We start from the raw sequence: 14,621 nt of genomic DNA, 5'->3' as shown, positions 1-14,621 counted from the left end.
TGAGGCTCAGAGCTTGAACTGATTGATGGGGCCTTTCCCTTTGACCCAGAATCCCTACCTTCCATCTTGCTGCAAAGTCAAAGTGAGGAGCAAGTTAGGGACAGGGAATGATCTAGCCTGCAATAATGGTCAGCTCATCAAGGTGGCATATCATACTATGCATATGTGGGTAACTGTGAGTCATCACCTGATCAGTAGACACCACAGTCACAGATAGTCTGTGATTATCAACTTGGAAGTCTGCTGAACTCCGCACAGACTTGGTTTGTATATGTTTTGCATAAGGAAGCAGAGATTTCGCTACCATTCAGGCCCTTAGGTGCGTAGCAACACATACCAATACATACAAACAATAGTTGGCAATTAGTACTACATTTGTCTACCTAGATATGCATTTGTCCAGTTTCCACTGGTAGCGCTCAGTAGTTTCATGTGATATCGATGGCAGTGGCCGGTTGGAAGCTTCGAACCCGGTGGGATAGTACATCAAACGTTTCGCAACTCAGAAAAGCTTCCACAGAACGAGACACATATGTCGGTACAGTCAAAGCAGGCTAATAACCTACCGCAGGAGTTGACACCGCTCGGCTCTGCTTTGGCGGGTGCGCTCGGTGGGTGCTTCAGCAATGCGTGAGTATGCGCTCTGTCTCAAGTTTATGATACCTATTCAATTTACTTTTTTCAGCGTTGTATACCCTCTAGACGTGTGCGTACATTCTGCTCTTCTACTGGGTTTATAGCTAGAAATTCGCTCCCGCGTATTTCAGTGCGAAAACCCGCATTCAAGCTACCTCTTCGACAGCCAAGGGCAAGCGCAAAGATGATATGACGATGCTATCTGTACTCCGTGACATACTCCGTGAGGAGGGTATTATGGGATGGTACAGCGGATTCGCAGCAACGATGTTGAATACGTTTTCCTCACGTACGCGCTACCCATATCCCCCTGAAATGCATTACCTGACAGTGTCGGCCATATGGACCCAGAATATGCCTATTTCTTCTTCTACTCTTTGATACGCACTGCTTACACGAAACGTCTTACGTCCAAGCTTCCCAAAGGCTCAAAGCCGCCCTCTCTTTCGACGGCCGCTGAACTCACCCTCGGCGCTATCGCCGGCGCTCTCTCTCAGATTTTCACAATTCCCGTCTCTGTAATCGCTACTCGCCAACAGATTGGGAAGTCGTTGAGGCAGGGTGCCGGGTCCCACTCTCTCCTGCACAGTGGAGATAACGAAAGTCAGCCATACGATCTGAACGCACCGACGCTGTGCGTCGCAGAAACCGAGGAATTGCAAGATGATAAAGATTCCAACTCGTTCTTGAATGTCGCACGTGAGATTATCCGCGAGGACGGGATCACAGGGCTTTGGCGTGGTCTCAAGCCAAGCATGGTACTCACCGTCAACCCGGCGATCACATATGGCGTGTACGAGCGGCTGAAGACCATACTCCTACTCGCTAAGGGAACAGCTGTGGCAGGTGAAAAGATGACGCCGTGGATGAGTTTCATATTGGGGGCGTTCAGCAAAACGTTGGCAACTATTGTGAGCGAAACTTGTTTTTATCCTTTTTGCTCGGATATACGAGCAGATCGATTTGTGGTTTGGATGTGTTTGATTGGCGTTTCACCCGCGGTGAGCGTTGCGTGTCGGCGGAGGTTTAACACGCCGAGGTCGGCGCTGTCTGAAACTGATGTGAGCGCCAACACCGAGCTAATGCTGTGCAGGTCACCTATCCCTACATCATGGCTAAAGTTCGTATTCAAGCCCGTACATCTGGTTCCGACAGGGACGAGTTTGCGGATCGTGATGATCGGATAGATGACGTGGAGAAACACCTCGGGGGCTCGTCACAGAAGCATCCCCGCGGACGCGCTAAACAATCAGGGGCGTTGACTCTGCTGATGCAAGTCCTGAAGAAGGAAGGGGTAGTGGGTTGGTACCAGGTTCGTCTTCACCTTCCTTTTTCTCTATTTCGTTTGTTTCCGTCTCTTAAAACTTTTTCATTTTTTACCGCTTGACGACGTCGAGCACATGATCGACGCAAGCTTAAACTGACACTTTTGACAGGGAATGTCAGCTCAAATAATCAAAGCTGTACTTTCCCAAGCTCTCTTATTCGTATCCAAGGAACAGTTCGAGCATTGGGCACTTGGCGTCTTAGTCTTGTCATCCAAGTTGCGGTCCCGTTCCTAGTGCTTGTACGATTTAGACTCTTCACTTGTACTTTTGAGTCGTAGCCGAGTCAGATGAGTCTATCATAAATCCTCGGAGGCGACGTGCTGCCTCGCATGTCCCTTACAGTTAAAGTGACAAGCTCCGACAGGCTTCAGCTCAAAGTTGCACATAGTGACAGTACTTGAAAGGAGGCTGGATATGGCGCTTACTTTGTTCCTCCGAATCTACGCACCGAGGGATTCGGCTTTCTGTCACTGATCCGTTTTCACTCCGGGTGTATCCTATGAAGCGGACATGACACACTCATCGGAGCCCGTGTCACAGATCAAGGCACGGTGAAAAGTAGTTTACTACAGCAGTGCAACAGTGTTTCAATTTCATTGATGGCATCGACGGGTATGTGTGAGAACGAGTGGTATGCTGCGGCGCAAAGGGGTAATCAACGAAGACGAATCAGTGATGGACAGGTGGGGATATGAAATAAATGCATGGGAAGATGGATCATGAAAAATCCTTTATGAGACGAAACTAAATGAAGAGAGCGTCGGAGTTGGATGGCACGTCGGTAGGGTGAGCTAGGTCGTGAAGATTGGAAATGAACTGATACAAGTGCAAGACAAATGTGCACGGAGATAGATACAAGATCCCCCATTCAAAAGTTATGTAGCACAAGAAACCGAAGCCAGGGCCAAAACAAAGAATAAGACATATGAAAGACGAACGATGGTGAAGAGCTGAATCGCATATTTAAATAGAGTACAAGAACCAATTCCAAGCTATAGTCCTGATGAGTCGAGCTTGCAAGTGTGATGGTGTTTGCGGGATAAATACATGTTCATGCACTTCCGTTCCGTCGTCAGGCGTCGTGTCACGTCACTGACGTTAGACGTCGTCACGGGTAGAGGGAGGGAGGATGGAAATCAGGGTCGAGTCGGTGGAAGGTGGAATAAGGTTCGGGGTAATGTTACATACGTCAGCGCGTCACGCCCCGCATTGCACCTCTTGTCCATGCGAAACAACCCGCCAATGCCGCCCGCCTACGGGTGGCATTAGGAGTGGGTCATCATCCATAATAGAATCGTCGTCATCCGCAGCGGCAGATACAATGCGCTCAAGCTCCCTCGTCGCGGTCAACATAGCCACTGCCAGCCTGGGTCCCATGCGAAGGATCTTTTCGCCTTCAGGAGAGTGGGCCATTCGGGTCTTTATTGCGAAGCGATAGAGGTCTGGTTCTGGCTTCGAACGCGGGAATGAGGCTCTGGGGGGAAGGAGCTTGCGAGCAGGGGCTAAGGGGGAGGTGGTGCGCAAGCCGATGTTCTTAGGAGCGGCCGGGGAAGCGGGGCGCTGCCCTCCGGGTTGCGCGAAACGCTTCCGGGGCAATTTGGCCTGGGTGGCATTGGGCTGCGATGAGCCAATAGTGAATTCGGCCCTGGTTCTGGGACCAGGTTTATGATGCTCTTTGGAGTATACAACGGCGCGCGGGTAAGGGGAGATGGTCGGCGACGTTGAGGAGAGGTGCAAAAAGGAGGCCGATTCGTCATCGGAGCTGTCCGAGAGCGATAGGAATGACTCTGTGCGACGGAGGGACATGCGGGATGACTTGCGAGGCAGGACGGGGTCAGAGAACGAAAAGGTGCGCTTGCGTGGGTTGTCGAGTTGAGGCATAAGTAGGAAAGGAGAGACCCGGTGTAACGTTTACAAAGAAAGGAGCGGTGGAGGGGGAACAAAAGCAGTGCCGAGGAGAGGAAACAAGGCGCAGCACCCCCTGCCAGCTATAAAACATCAACAGCTATAACCGCCCAAGATTTCATTCTGATCTCGGCAAACAACCCCCGGATCTAAGACTACACAGCCACGCAAGCCCCGGCCCAAGATAGTCAATATGCTGGTGAGAAATGTAGAAATAGCGAACCAGCGAGAACTCTGACACCAGAAGGTGACGAGATGTGCCTTTTTGTTGCTTGAGTAACGGAAGAATGTGGTTATTCCGCCAATGTCATGCTGTCAAAGTCAACAAAAGGATCGACAACAACGTACATATTTCTCTCCAAGGTTCAATCGGACAAAAGACACCCACATACCTTCCACCGCGGAAGGTGACTGAGTGACTGAAATGGAACACACCAGGAGTCTAGATACTGTTTTTGGAGGTGGACACCATTGACAACGCCTATGAACATGGGAAGATGCCGAAATGGAAGGCTGCCAGCAGTGACAATAATACTCACGAAATTATGGGCGGCGCGCTACCGTGCTAGCACGAAGACCGAGCATGCGACTTTGCTCGTCTTCCGAAGTCGCTGATTGGTACTCGCCTGTCCTTCGCGCGACCCGAGTTGAGCGGAGCGTACTATCACGTGATTGTGCGCCCTATCCGAAGACTGCTTATCGTAGCGCTTCCTGGCAATACTCACGCGTACTATCAGTGATCTATCTATCGCCATCCATTAGTAGAGGTAGCCATAGTCCAAAGTGCCAATGTACATCCTTCCTCGGGAGCAGGACAGGCTACTCCTTCACCAGGTATCTCCTTGCAGTCGAATGGAGACAATAACACCGTAATCGTAATTGTACTTCCGACAGGCTGGCTTCTTAGCCCAGAAGCGTCTTGCAAGAGGACTGCAACTCAACATCAACGAGGCCACCGCTCTCATTGCTTCACAGTTGCAGGAGCGTATTCGAGATGGTAAACACTCGGTCGCAGAGCTCATGCAACATGGCAAGACCCTCCTGGGCAGAAGACATGTCCTCCCGAGTGTGCCGGCCCGGCTCCATGACATCCAAGTGGAGGGGACATTCCATGATGGGTTAGTGTTAGCTCGCTAATTGTCTGTTTCTGATGTAGCTTGTGGCTTACGATCCCACACTCAGTGTCTTCTTGGTGACTGTGCACGACCCTATCTGCACGGATGACGGTGACCTGGAGGCAGCTCTGTATGGCTCCTTCCTGCCTATTCCTTCCCGCGATGCCTTCCCCCCTTCCCAAATTTTGTTAGAGAGCCTCCCGGGTGCGATCATTGCCAAGAAGGAGCGCATTATTATTAACCGTGGGCGGGAACGTATAAAACTCAAAGTCACTAATAACGGTGATCGACCCATCCAAGTAAATTCCTCATCCGCTCATCGAATTAGCTTTAGAGTACCTAACTGCAACTAACACGTGCAGGTCGGCTCGCACTACCACTTCCCCGAGACGAACAAAGCTCTCGCATTCGACCGCGTTAAGGCTATTCACAAACGACTCGACATACCCGCAGGCACGGCTGTACGCTTCGAGCCTGGAGACACTAAGACCGTTACACTGTGCTCTATTAGCGGTGAGAAATGTCCCAAAGGGGGGAACATTATCAGCCCTATCATTGCGATCGATCTGATGTGCGGTGATTCTGAGCTAATCGACACAAAGAAGCTCAAGGGATTTACGCATGTGCCTGAGCCAGATGCACCTTTGGTGCATGAAGACACTGATATGGGTAGGGAGGAGTATATTTCAATGTTTGGGCCTACAGTTGGCGACCGTATCCGGCTTGGTGATACAAGCTTGTGGATCAAGATCGAAAGAGATTCGGTAGGTATTATCGTATCCTCGTTTTGCATCCGATTTCATTGTATGTGGGTTGGTGGCAACTACACAACTTCTAGGCCGTGTATGGCGACGAAGTCAAGTTCGGCGGAGGTGACCTCGTTTGGAATGTCTACCTGCTACAGCATTCATGAATTATTGCAGGTAAAGCCATTCGGGATGGAATGGGCCAGAAGGTGGGCTGTAAGGTGCCGGACTGTAAGGAAGACGCGGGCTGCAAGGAAGCCCTTGATCTCGTAATCACAAACGCGGTTATTGTTGATTGGAGCGGAATTTACAAGGTAGGTCTTCTTTGAATCCCTCTCCACACAGTGTATATGCCTATGTACTCCAGGCAGACATTGGTGTACAGGAAGGCGTTATCGTTGGTATTGGAAAAGCTGGAAATCCAGACGTGATGGATGGAGTAGACCCTCGCCTTGTCATTGGCTCCTCGACCGAAGTCATTGCCGGCGAAAAGTTACTCGTCACAGCGGGCGCTATCGATGCCCATGTGCACTATATCTGTCCGCAACAAGTTACAGAAGCCCTCGCAGCTGGCACGACGACGATGATCGGAGGTGGGACCGGTCCGAGCGCGGGTACGAATGCAACAACGTGTACGCCAAGTCCATTTTATATCAAGCATATGCTCGCTGCAACGGATGGTCTACCGATGAATTTTGCGTTTACCGGCAAGGGAAATGACTCGCACTGTACTGAAATGGAAGAAATCATTAAAGCGGGCGCGGCTGGGCTCAAGTTACATGAAGACTGGGGAAGTACCCCCGCTGCAATTAATGCTTGTTTGGATGTAGCGGATCGCTATGACGTACAGGTATACGTGTCCTCTTCCTGCAGGATTTCGCACGGTTCTTAGGACTATGATGGACAGGTAAATATCCACACGGATACTCTGAACGAGAGTGGATTCGTGGAGAGTGGGTAGCCATGTTTTTTCGTTCGTATGAATCATTCATTTTTTCAGGCACGATTGAGGCATTTGGGGGACGTACCATTCACACTTATCACACCGAGGGTGCTGGTGTGTGCTTTTCTCATACGTTAATTTTCGCTTTCTGAACGAATTCAACGTAAGGTGGTGGTCATGCCCCAGATATCATCGTTGTCTGTGGTTTGAATAATGTCCTTCCGTCGTCTACGAACCCAACCCGCCCTTACGCCACCAATACCCTCGATGAACACCTCGACGTAAGAGCTCTGCATCATGACCTATTTACTCATTCTCTGATTCCCTCCCTATAAGATGTTAATGGTCTGCCACCACCTTGACAAATCCATCCCAGAAGACCTGGCCTTTGCAGAGTCGCGCATCCGAGCAGGAGACTGTCGCAGCCGAAGACGTGCTGCACGACAGTGGGCGCCATCTCTATGATTAGCTCCGATTCGCAGGCGATGGGACGTGTTGGCGAGGTTGTCACGCGGACGTGGCGCACTGCCAGTAAACTGAGGAGTCTCAGGGGTCCATTAACGGAGCTTGGTGACACCGACGAATGTGATAATGGGAGGGTGAAGAGGTACATTGCGAAGTATACGATTAATCCGTAAGTTCTCCTGTCCTTCCACTCTTTGACGTTGGCACCTTTTTCCCCTCTCCCCATCCACCACTTCAGTCCGAAACTATGACTTGATCAAGTCTTAGTGTTGATGGATACCTGACGCATGTGATTCCCACAGCGCGATCACGCACGGTATCGGCTCTTATGTGGGCTCGATCGAGGTTGGCAAGGTCGCGGACCTTGTTTTGTGGAAACCCGAAAACTTCGGCGCGAAGCCGGAGATGATCCTCAAATCTGGCGTCATAGCTTGGGCGCAGGTGCGTTTTATATCCTTCTCCGATTGGTTCTGGCCTTCCGTTGGATCTCCTTTCCGCCCTTTGCGCCTCCATTGATTTACGGTGATGTCGGATCACGCCCGCACGTGTGACACGTCATTGTCATACCGAAGGCGTGGCCGAATTCGCAACCAGTGTGTGGGCGTGTATTTACTTCTCCACACTACACAAAGCGCGGCACGAGCACACAATCGCTCACACTTTCCTCAACAGATGGGAGACGCCAACGCCTCTATACCAACAGTCCAACCTACCTACGGCCGCCCAATGTGGGGCTCCTTCCCTGGATCGGCCGCCGGCAACTCTTACGCCTTCGTTTCCAAGCATGCCTATGACCACAACGTTGCTGTGTCGTATGGTCTCACAAAGCGTGTTGCACCCGTGAAGAATTGCCGCTCCGTCAAGAAGAAGGATATGAAATGGAACAATGCATTGCCCAAGATGTCGGTTGATCCGGAGAGCTACGAGGTCCGCGCGGATGGGGTACTTGCGGATGTGGAGCCGGCTAGGAAGGTTGCACTCGCCAGGGAGTACAATTTCTTCTGAGATTTTGCAGTCATATGTAGTTCTTCATTTTTTATTCATCACACCTGTACCACCTCCGTACATACACGTATGTACATCTGAAGAAAAGCGCATTAAATACCAAAAAAGATGCTCCATGAATAACACATTAAGATCATGTGTATATGTGAGCAATTACAGTACACTTGTTTCTACGTCGGTTGCAACACAGCGAAGGGTTCAATGGTTTGTTAACATATTGGTAGATCGGGGATAATTACGGACCAGTCCTCTGTTCAGTAAACAGACACCTCACGAAGAGACATGTGCGTGAGCATATCTTCATCTGGGACTTCCGGGAAGTCGTCCTCGAATGCGTGGGTGTCTAGGATGCGTCCTGTGGAGCCGCCAAAGGCGGTAGAAGAGCCATTGCGGGAGAATGGCTCTGCAGGGGTGACAGCTGCCACCTCGTCCCACAAGCTTCGCTCGTCGCAGTCGAATCCGCCAAGCATGTCCAACGGAACATGCCCAGGAATAGGGAGACCGAAGTCGTACGAGCGATGCTTTTGCAGGGAGCTTTGGCGATATTTAAACGCCAGGAGACGCTTTCCGACCGAATCTCGTTTGCACTCTTGACAGTGCGTGCATACCTCCTCGAAACGGGAGGATTGATGAATGTCGCAGGCACTGGGGCGTGCAAGAAGGGATGTCAGACAGTGCGAGCAGGTGTCGGATGAAGGAACAATACATACGTTCGCACTCGTGAGGCAGGACTCTGCGTGTACCGAAGCGACGGCATATATGTCAAGGACGGCATGTGCGAGATATACGTGGGGTCAGGCAGCAAGATGGAAGGGAGGTGTAGAATTACGGAGAGGGTTTAAGGGAGAGAAAATCTTGGATGCAAATCTATTATTTGTCGCCTGCCGTAAGAGTCGACTAGAAATCTTCCTGCGAGATTGGGACCGACTGTAGTGGGTTATGCGTGGGACTGTCAAACGACTTCTCGTTCTCCAAAAATGGTTTCGATATAGATCCCTAGTTTAGAAGATTGCAGAGGTGGATACCAAAGATAAAAAGAAGGGTCATGGGTGGGTAAATCTCGAGTGAATGACAGTCTAGATTTCTCGCTTGAGGAACGACTAGATATTATGCGCATCACCCTGCTACGTTCAGCGCCAATGGGTGGGACGGATTTTGGCTGTTCTGAAGTATGCAATGGCTGCGTTCCTGAAGCAAGGGATAACGACACCGAGCCACTAGCAATGAGATTGGTGTCCGAACTACGGCGCGTCAGCTTGGGGCGGTAAGGGGACAGCCCAGGTGGAGACACTGGCGAAGACGAAAAACAACTTCCGTCGTTTTCGACGGGTCCTGCGCACCAATCGCAGCGGCGGAGAGGCCATGTCGCCAATTAGGGGGTCTTCTGCGGTCGTAGCTTGCGGGGGATCACCAGGCGGACAGCGGACATACGCAGAGGAATTTGTGCGTGCACGTGTAGACCGGGAATGGTACCCATGTTTCGTTTGAGGGGTATCCAGCATGAGGTTCTCCGATAGGGGTAAACTGGACGGGGATCGAGATAACTGGTAGTCATCTGAGCAGCACAATATATCGTATCCTGCTCCACTGCGTCTGGGCACAAGACCCCGAACGGCATTGTCACATTGGACAGCCGGAGGCCATGTGTAAACTGAGCCTGCCATGGATTTTCCGGTGGCACTGCATGGCTGTCCCCACGATTTTCCTTGTGAGAAGGATCGGAGATCAGGACAAGAGGGAGATGCAGGTATGGAGAGATGCAAGTCTGGGTCTACCCATTGCATGTCGCAACCGGAGTTGTCCTCCATGCCCGACACAGCTAGCGGATCTAGTGCGTCTGAATTCCAGCCAACGAGCTAAACTGCATGAGCGGGACATACTCACCAAGCGGCACTCGCCTGCGCAAGCTCTGTCCGTTGAGCCCCTCCAAAAGCACATGACGACGCTTGGAGTCTACAGGATCAAAGCCGTCCTGTGCAAAAGACCTCTTTGGAGACAATGGTGGTGACAGCTGGTGTTCGTTTTCGATATCGTTACCCGGCAGCTTGCGAGCCATCTTTGGTGAGGGTGGCGGGAATATCATATTGGAAAGATAATACAGTGGTACTTGGACCAGGATGAGCGCGCGGAGGTTACAAACAAGGTGATGATTGATGGAGAGCAGCGAGTATAAACATCCGACGCTGACACTGCCTTTTTTGACCACGTGCAATTAGAGCGGACGTCATGGGTCATCCGGATTCCGCAACTGCGACTTGGTCGGGGGGACTGAAGAATCGGGCGACATCCACCCTCAAAAGACTGGTTTGGCCGTCAAAGCGTCACCTCCATTGAATATTCAGGATTAGACTGCGATCATACCTCAGGTCATTGGCCAAACGTCCACTGGAAAACGCTGTGCGCGCTCGACGTCAACCAATAACTGACATCAAAAGAGCGGATACATTTCAATCATCTAGTTAAGGATAACGATACAAACGAGAGGTGTGTGCACAGTAATAGTATGTTGACGCTATAACATCATAGACATAGATAGTATGTTTTTAGAATTGCAATTTGATAAAGAACGTTTTTGTGGAAGGAAGGTGGGTGATTTATCGATTAATCCATCAGCAGGACAAAGGAATGCAATTCGTCGATCGAGTAAGTGTAGGCTTCATCATGGTTGTCAGGGTTTGGCTCCCCAGATGGCTTCGGTGCCAACATGGCCAGGTCGCAAAGGGATTGATGCCTGTGCAGGATTGGAGAGTCCGGCCTGAACGGGTCATAGTCATGTGGGATGGGCGACAGAAAACTCAGCAGTGCCTCGCCACGGGAGATCCGCCAATCCGGATCGAGCGTCAAGTAGATCCCTCTCTTGTCCGTCATAAGCTCCTCCTGCGTTAAGACTTCGGATTCCTCCACTGTTCTGGGGGGAGGGGTTTGCGGTAACAACGTGGATGCGGGGGGCGGGGCTGCCACTCCAGGTTTCACAGCACGCCTGGCCTTACTGCGTATATCAGGCGTGGAGATAGTGTTTTTCACCCTTCTTCGCAGGTTTTGCTGTGCTTTGCACCGAAAGGACTCCAATACGTTCGCGCTCTTTTGGTTTGGCTGACTCGTGGGCGTGCTCCTATTTGCGAACCAGGTTAGGGATCGTCACAAGCAAAGTGACTCTTGTATCGCACCTGCCCTTGAAGAAGCCCCACAACCTGTGGGATCGTGATGTGGATTGACTGGAGGCAGAGAGAGGTGTGGCAGGAATGCTGTCAGTGGCATCGGGCAAGAATATCGGCGATACGGGAAACTGCATATGTTGACCAAGTTGTCTCTTGCGATACACGTGCTAATGACAGTTACCTGGGTCTGTGATTCACAGGAACAGAAGTGGAACCCACCGTTTCCTTCACGAACCGTCGAGACACGTTCCAATGGTCGTGCAAGTTGTCCATTTCCTCTTGGGAGAGTGTCTCTTCGACTCTGATTGCTGGAAGAGCCTTACTGATGCCCTGCGCACTTTCTGCAGAAAGATGCGGGGTCACGATAGGCGCTCTGCAGGCGCGCGGACCAGTGCTCGACGGAATTGATGGGAGCGCCTTGTTTGGGTTGGAAAGCATTTTGGAAGAATGCAATAATTCGCAGCAGCAAGGACTGATAGGCAGTAAGGCCGTGACTACGTTTGATTCCAGAGTTGTGTTTAATACACGCTTTGAAAGGTGCCGGGGAAGTGTGGACGAACAAATAATACGCCTTGGAGGTGAACAATGGTCGCGCACGCATGTGTAGCGACAAAGCAAACTACCCAAATTTCAGCTACGAGGGGATTGGTAGATTTTAGGGTTTTTACGCTTTGGGGACGCGTTCCACCGTTGGCGGCGCATCGTTCCCCTATCCCGAGGGGTAGTCACGTTTGAGTCACGTGCCGGAAAAACCATGGAGTCGGAACCCGAAGCCGAACTGCCGCCTTACTCAGCAGCGAACCCTGTCTCCTCCAGGAACCCCGTTAAGAGGTAAATGACGTTTCTACAGTGACTCACTGAGGGCGTGGTAGTAAAATTATCAATTGATTACGAACATTCACTCGTATTCAACTCTTCCACCCACTCCCATGGCACGCACAGTGGACGAAGAGACTCCCTTGTTGCACGATCATCAACAAAAGCATGGCAGGACCCCTTTGCCGTGGCGGCAGTTCACCATCATACTTTTCCTACAACTAGCTGAACCTCTCACTTCGCAGCTCATATCGCCCTTCGCTCCTCAGGTATGTCGCCCATCAAGTGGTCGTGATGTTACATGATTGACATTGCAATGTGGAATATAGCTAATACGGGATATTGGCGTCACGAATGGAGACGAAACCAAGGTCGGGTTCTACGTCGGACTCTTGGTGAGTGTCCCACCGACTCGATGTACCGGATCCTTGCATTGAACTAGCGCGACCGCAGCACTCCCTCTTCTTCGCTACGCAGGCTCTCACCGTTCTTCATTGGAGCCGGGTATCTGATCACATCGGTCGGAAGCCTGTCCTTCTGACAGGCCTTTTTGGCTTATCACTTTCAATGTACTGCTTTGGCTTATCTAAGACCTTTATTGGCCTAGTGTTAAGGTCAGGAGTTCCGTCCGGCTCGCATCCATGTCTGCTTAAACTTTTAGCACAGCCGTGCTCTCAATGGTGCTCTAAACGGTAATATTGGCGTCCTGAAGAGTATGATGGTGGAAATCACCGATGAGACAAACCTGGCACAGGCTTATGCTTACATGCCTATTGCTTGGTCGAGCGGTGGCACATTAGGGTACGCCATCTACTACCTAGAGTGTGATGCACGCACTGATATTCTTCTCAGTCCCTTGATTGGAGGTTTCCTCTCTCGCCCAGCTGATCGTTTTCCTAACGTATTTGGGAATGTGGAATTCATGAGAGAATACCCTTACTTCCTTGCATGTGCAATACCAGCGACTTTCACGGCAATCGCCTGGATAGTGGCGTTCTTCTTTCTGAAGGAGGTACGTGATTCGAATGATGCCTGTTGGTAGTTTGTTAAACGCTTTGTCTAAATTTCAAGACCTTACCAAACAGCGTCCCCTTCAGAGAGCTGATCGTATCAAAATTTCGCCAATGGAGTAATAAGAAAAGTTTAAAATCTCCGGAGCCCTCGAGTGAGACACTCATCACCAACGAAAATGACGAGAATAAGCCATTGCCTCTTCGTTCTCTTCTAATTCCTCGGGTACTAATTGCGGCAGCAAATTACGCTGCTCTCTCAACTATCGAGATTTCATTTCGCGCCGTGCAACCGTTGTTCTATGCAACCCCCATTGAACTCGGCGGTCTTGGTCTTGATCCACCTCAAATCGGCAACATACTTGCAACGTATGGCATCTTGAACGGGCTTTTCCAGATCTTCTGCTTCGCAGACTTGCATGATCGATTTGGTTCCAAAGCCATCTTTACCTTTGCTGTGTCGTCCGGGATTCCATTCGTTCTGATATGTCCATTGATCAATGCCCTGGCGAGAGAATATGGGTTGAACTGGGCAGTCTGGTGTATGATTGGTGTGCAGGTTTTATGTAGCATGTCGTTGAACCTTGGTTACTGTGAGTCACCCTTTCGAAGCGGACTAGTAATCCCAGTTGCTGACACGTTGGTACCAGCTTGCATATTCATCTATATTGCGGCTGCGTCTCCCAACCGCGGGTCCCTCGGTGCAACTAATGGAATTGCCCAGATGTTGGTCTCGATCATGCGAAGCATAGGACCCGCGTCTGCAGCGTCGATATTCTCGCTCTCGATCAAGACGCCAGGCCATGCATGGTTCGTGTATTACTTCCTCCTCGCTGTCATCTTCATCGCCATTGGAGCATCACTCCTTTTACCCCGCAAAATGTGGAAAAAGTAATGACCACTTGCAAGGCATGAGCGTTCGTGTCTTGTCTTTTGATGATCACCATATCCAGCACGATAGATAGACTATGCATATATTCGATATGTACGCAGTACTTACGAACCACCACGACCAGTGCAGTGCTAAGCAATGATGGCTGTCGACCCTCAAATCGCATCAGATGCCGCAGGAAAATTGCAGTGGCAAATCGATCTGCTGCTGCTGTGTACGACTTGGAAGGTGGCTCGTGCCATCTGCCTACTCTTAGAGTTATCCCGCATGCTCACTTGTTCAAATTTCAGCGCTGGGCACACGCCGCTCAGCGAGCTTCCCGCAGCTCATGACCCATGTACCCACAATCATTTGCATTCAGTTTCGGCCGACACCATCGTCTACGGCGACCCTTGCAGCAGAGTCACATCAGGGCAGTGGCTTCTCGGAAGAAGTTCACTCGCTGTGATTTGTCCGCAACAAGCTGCCTCTTCCTGTGCCTAGGTTCCTTCACCACCGTTGCTTGTGTTGTCGTAAGGGTGACCTCTCTCCTTTTGTACCATTATCGCTGAGATGTCAGAGGGTAGTTTTTGGGAGCTAATTTTTATATACACAGTTGAATA

General features: G+C 50.7%; 6 protein-coding genes across 6 annotated transcripts; 3 read left to right on the top strand and 3 right to left on the bottom strand.

Annotated features, from left to right (window-relative positions):
- Positions 1–300: 300 nt before the first annotated feature.
- F5J12DRAFT_831810 (mitochondrial carrier) lies at positions 301–2,532 on the top strand. Its single transcript, XM_051745754.1, has 6 exons — positions 301–630; positions 686–706; positions 768–925; positions 988–1,547; positions 1,730–1,948; positions 2,073–2,532. Exons 1-6 carry the CDS (start codon positions 533–535, stop codon positions 2,196–2,198), a joined length of 1,182 nt encoding a protein of 393 aa, XP_051599973.1. The 5' UTR covers positions 301–532; the 3' UTR covers positions 2,199–2,532.
- Positions 2,533–2,997: 465 nt separating this feature from the next.
- On the bottom strand, positions 2,998–4,129 carry F5J12DRAFT_100934 (uncharacterized protein). The gene has a single exon (XM_051737959.1). It carries the CDS (start codon positions 3,843–3,845, stop codon positions 3,162–3,164), a length of 684 nt encoding a protein of 227 aa, XP_051599972.1. The 5' UTR covers positions 3,846–4,129; the 3' UTR covers positions 2,998–3,161.
- A 461-nt stretch (positions 4,130–4,590) lies between these two features.
- On the top strand, positions 4,591–8,157 carry F5J12DRAFT_831793 (urease). The gene is made up of 14 exons (XM_051745753.1): positions 4,591–4,703; positions 4,764–4,987; positions 5,052–5,283; positions 5,347–5,748; positions 5,823–5,856; positions 5,908–6,044; positions 6,098–6,580; positions 6,638–6,683; positions 6,731–6,787; positions 6,842–6,954; positions 7,010–7,091; positions 7,121–7,307; positions 7,441–7,579; positions 7,811–8,157. The coding sequence occupies exons 1-14, from the start codon at positions 4,659–4,661 to the stop codon at positions 8,141–8,143; spliced, it is 2,514 nt and encodes an 837-aa protein (XP_051599971.1). The 5' UTR covers positions 4,591–4,658; the 3' UTR covers positions 8,144–8,157.
- Positions 8,158–10,299, bottom strand: F5J12DRAFT_831785 (uncharacterized protein). Its single transcript, XM_051745752.1, has 5 exons — positions 10,028–10,299; positions 9,471–9,971; positions 9,169–9,433; positions 9,042–9,092; positions 8,158–8,788 (listed from the first exon to the last, which is right to left on the bottom strand). Exons 1-5 carry the CDS (start codon positions 10,224–10,226, stop codon positions 8,398–8,400), a joined length of 1,407 nt encoding a protein of 468 aa, XP_051599970.1. The 5' UTR covers positions 10,227–10,299; the 3' UTR covers positions 8,158–8,397.
- A 445-nt stretch (positions 10,300–10,744) lies between these two features.
- F5J12DRAFT_782858 (uncharacterized protein) lies at positions 10,745–11,739 on the bottom strand (the record flags this gene model as incomplete). Its single annotated transcript, XM_051742776.1, has 3 exons — positions 10,745–11,255; positions 11,311–11,468; positions 11,521–11,739. The coding sequence occupies 3 exons, from the start codon at positions 11,737–11,739 to the stop codon at positions 10,745–10,747; spliced, it is 888 nt and encodes a 295-aa protein (XP_051599969.1).
- A 491-nt stretch (positions 11,740–12,230) lies between these two features.
- On the top strand, positions 12,231–14,022 carry F5J12DRAFT_720730 (major facilitator superfamily domain-containing protein; the record flags this gene model as incomplete). The annotated part of the gene is made up of 7 exons (XM_051741255.1): positions 12,231–12,386; positions 12,447–12,512; positions 12,571–12,731; positions 12,784–12,918; positions 12,970–13,129; positions 13,189–13,720; positions 13,778–14,022. 7 exons carry the CDS (start codon positions 12,231–12,233, stop codon positions 14,020–14,022), a joined length of 1,455 nt encoding a protein of 484 aa, XP_051599968.1.
- Positions 14,023–14,621: the final 599 nt, after the last annotated feature.

Source organism: Pisolithus orientalis, assembly GCF_024613125.1.
Source record: "Pisolithus orientalis strain OTSU chromosome Unknown F5J12scaffold_14, whole genome shotgun sequence".
NCBI classification, from domain to species: Eukaryota; Fungi; Basidiomycota; class Agaricomycetes; order Boletales; family Pisolithaceae; genus Pisolithus; species Pisolithus orientalis.
This window is presented reverse-complemented; position numbering and strand designations above follow the sequence as displayed.

What these genes read in the sequence shown, in the direction of transcription:
- F5J12DRAFT_831810 (XM_051745754.1), top strand. Translation starts at nt 533, where the DNA reads ATGTCGGTACAGTCAAAGCAGGCTAATAACCTACCGCAGGAGTTGACA. An exon ending in GGTGGGTGCTTCAGCAATGC is followed by an intron (nt 631 to 685) that starts GTGAGTATGCGC and finishes TACTTTTTTCAG; the next exon opens with CGTTGTATACCCTCTAGACG. An exon ending in GGGTAGTGGGTTGGTACCAG is followed by an intron (nt 1,949 to 2,072) that starts GTTCGTCTTCAC and finishes CACTTTTGACAG; the next exon opens with GGAATGTCAGCTCAAATAAT.
- F5J12DRAFT_100934 (XM_051737959.1), bottom strand. Translation starts at nt 3,845, where the DNA reads ATGCCTCAACTCGACAACCCACGCAAGCGCACCTTTTCGTTCTCTGAC.
- F5J12DRAFT_831793 (XM_051745753.1), top strand. Translation starts at nt 4,659, where the DNA reads ATGTACATCCTTCCTCGGGAGCAGGACAGGCTACTCCTTCACCAG. An exon ending in TCAAGATCGAAAGAGATTCG is followed by an intron (nt 5,749 to 5,822) that starts GTAGGTATTATC and finishes CACAACTTCTAG; the next exon opens with GCCGTGTATGGCGACGAAGT. An exon ending in CGAAGTCAAGTTCGGCGGAG is followed by an intron (nt 5,857 to 5,907) that starts GTGACCTCGTTT and finishes GAATTATTGCAG; the next exon opens with GTAAAGCCATTCGGGATGGA.
- F5J12DRAFT_831785 (XM_051745752.1), bottom strand. Translation starts at nt 10,226, where the DNA reads ATGATATTCCCGCCACCCTCACCAAAGATGGCTCGCAAGCTGCCGGGT. An exon ending in GACCCTTCTTTTTATCTTTG is followed by an intron (nt 9,093 to 9,168) that starts GTATCCACCTCT and finishes GTCGTTTGACAG; the next exon opens with TCCCACGCATAACCCACTAC. An exon ending in ATCTCGCAGGAAGATTTCTA is followed by an intron (nt 8,789 to 9,041) that starts GTCGACTCTTAC and finishes TGCACGCCCCAG; the next exon opens with TGCCTGCGACATTCATCAAT.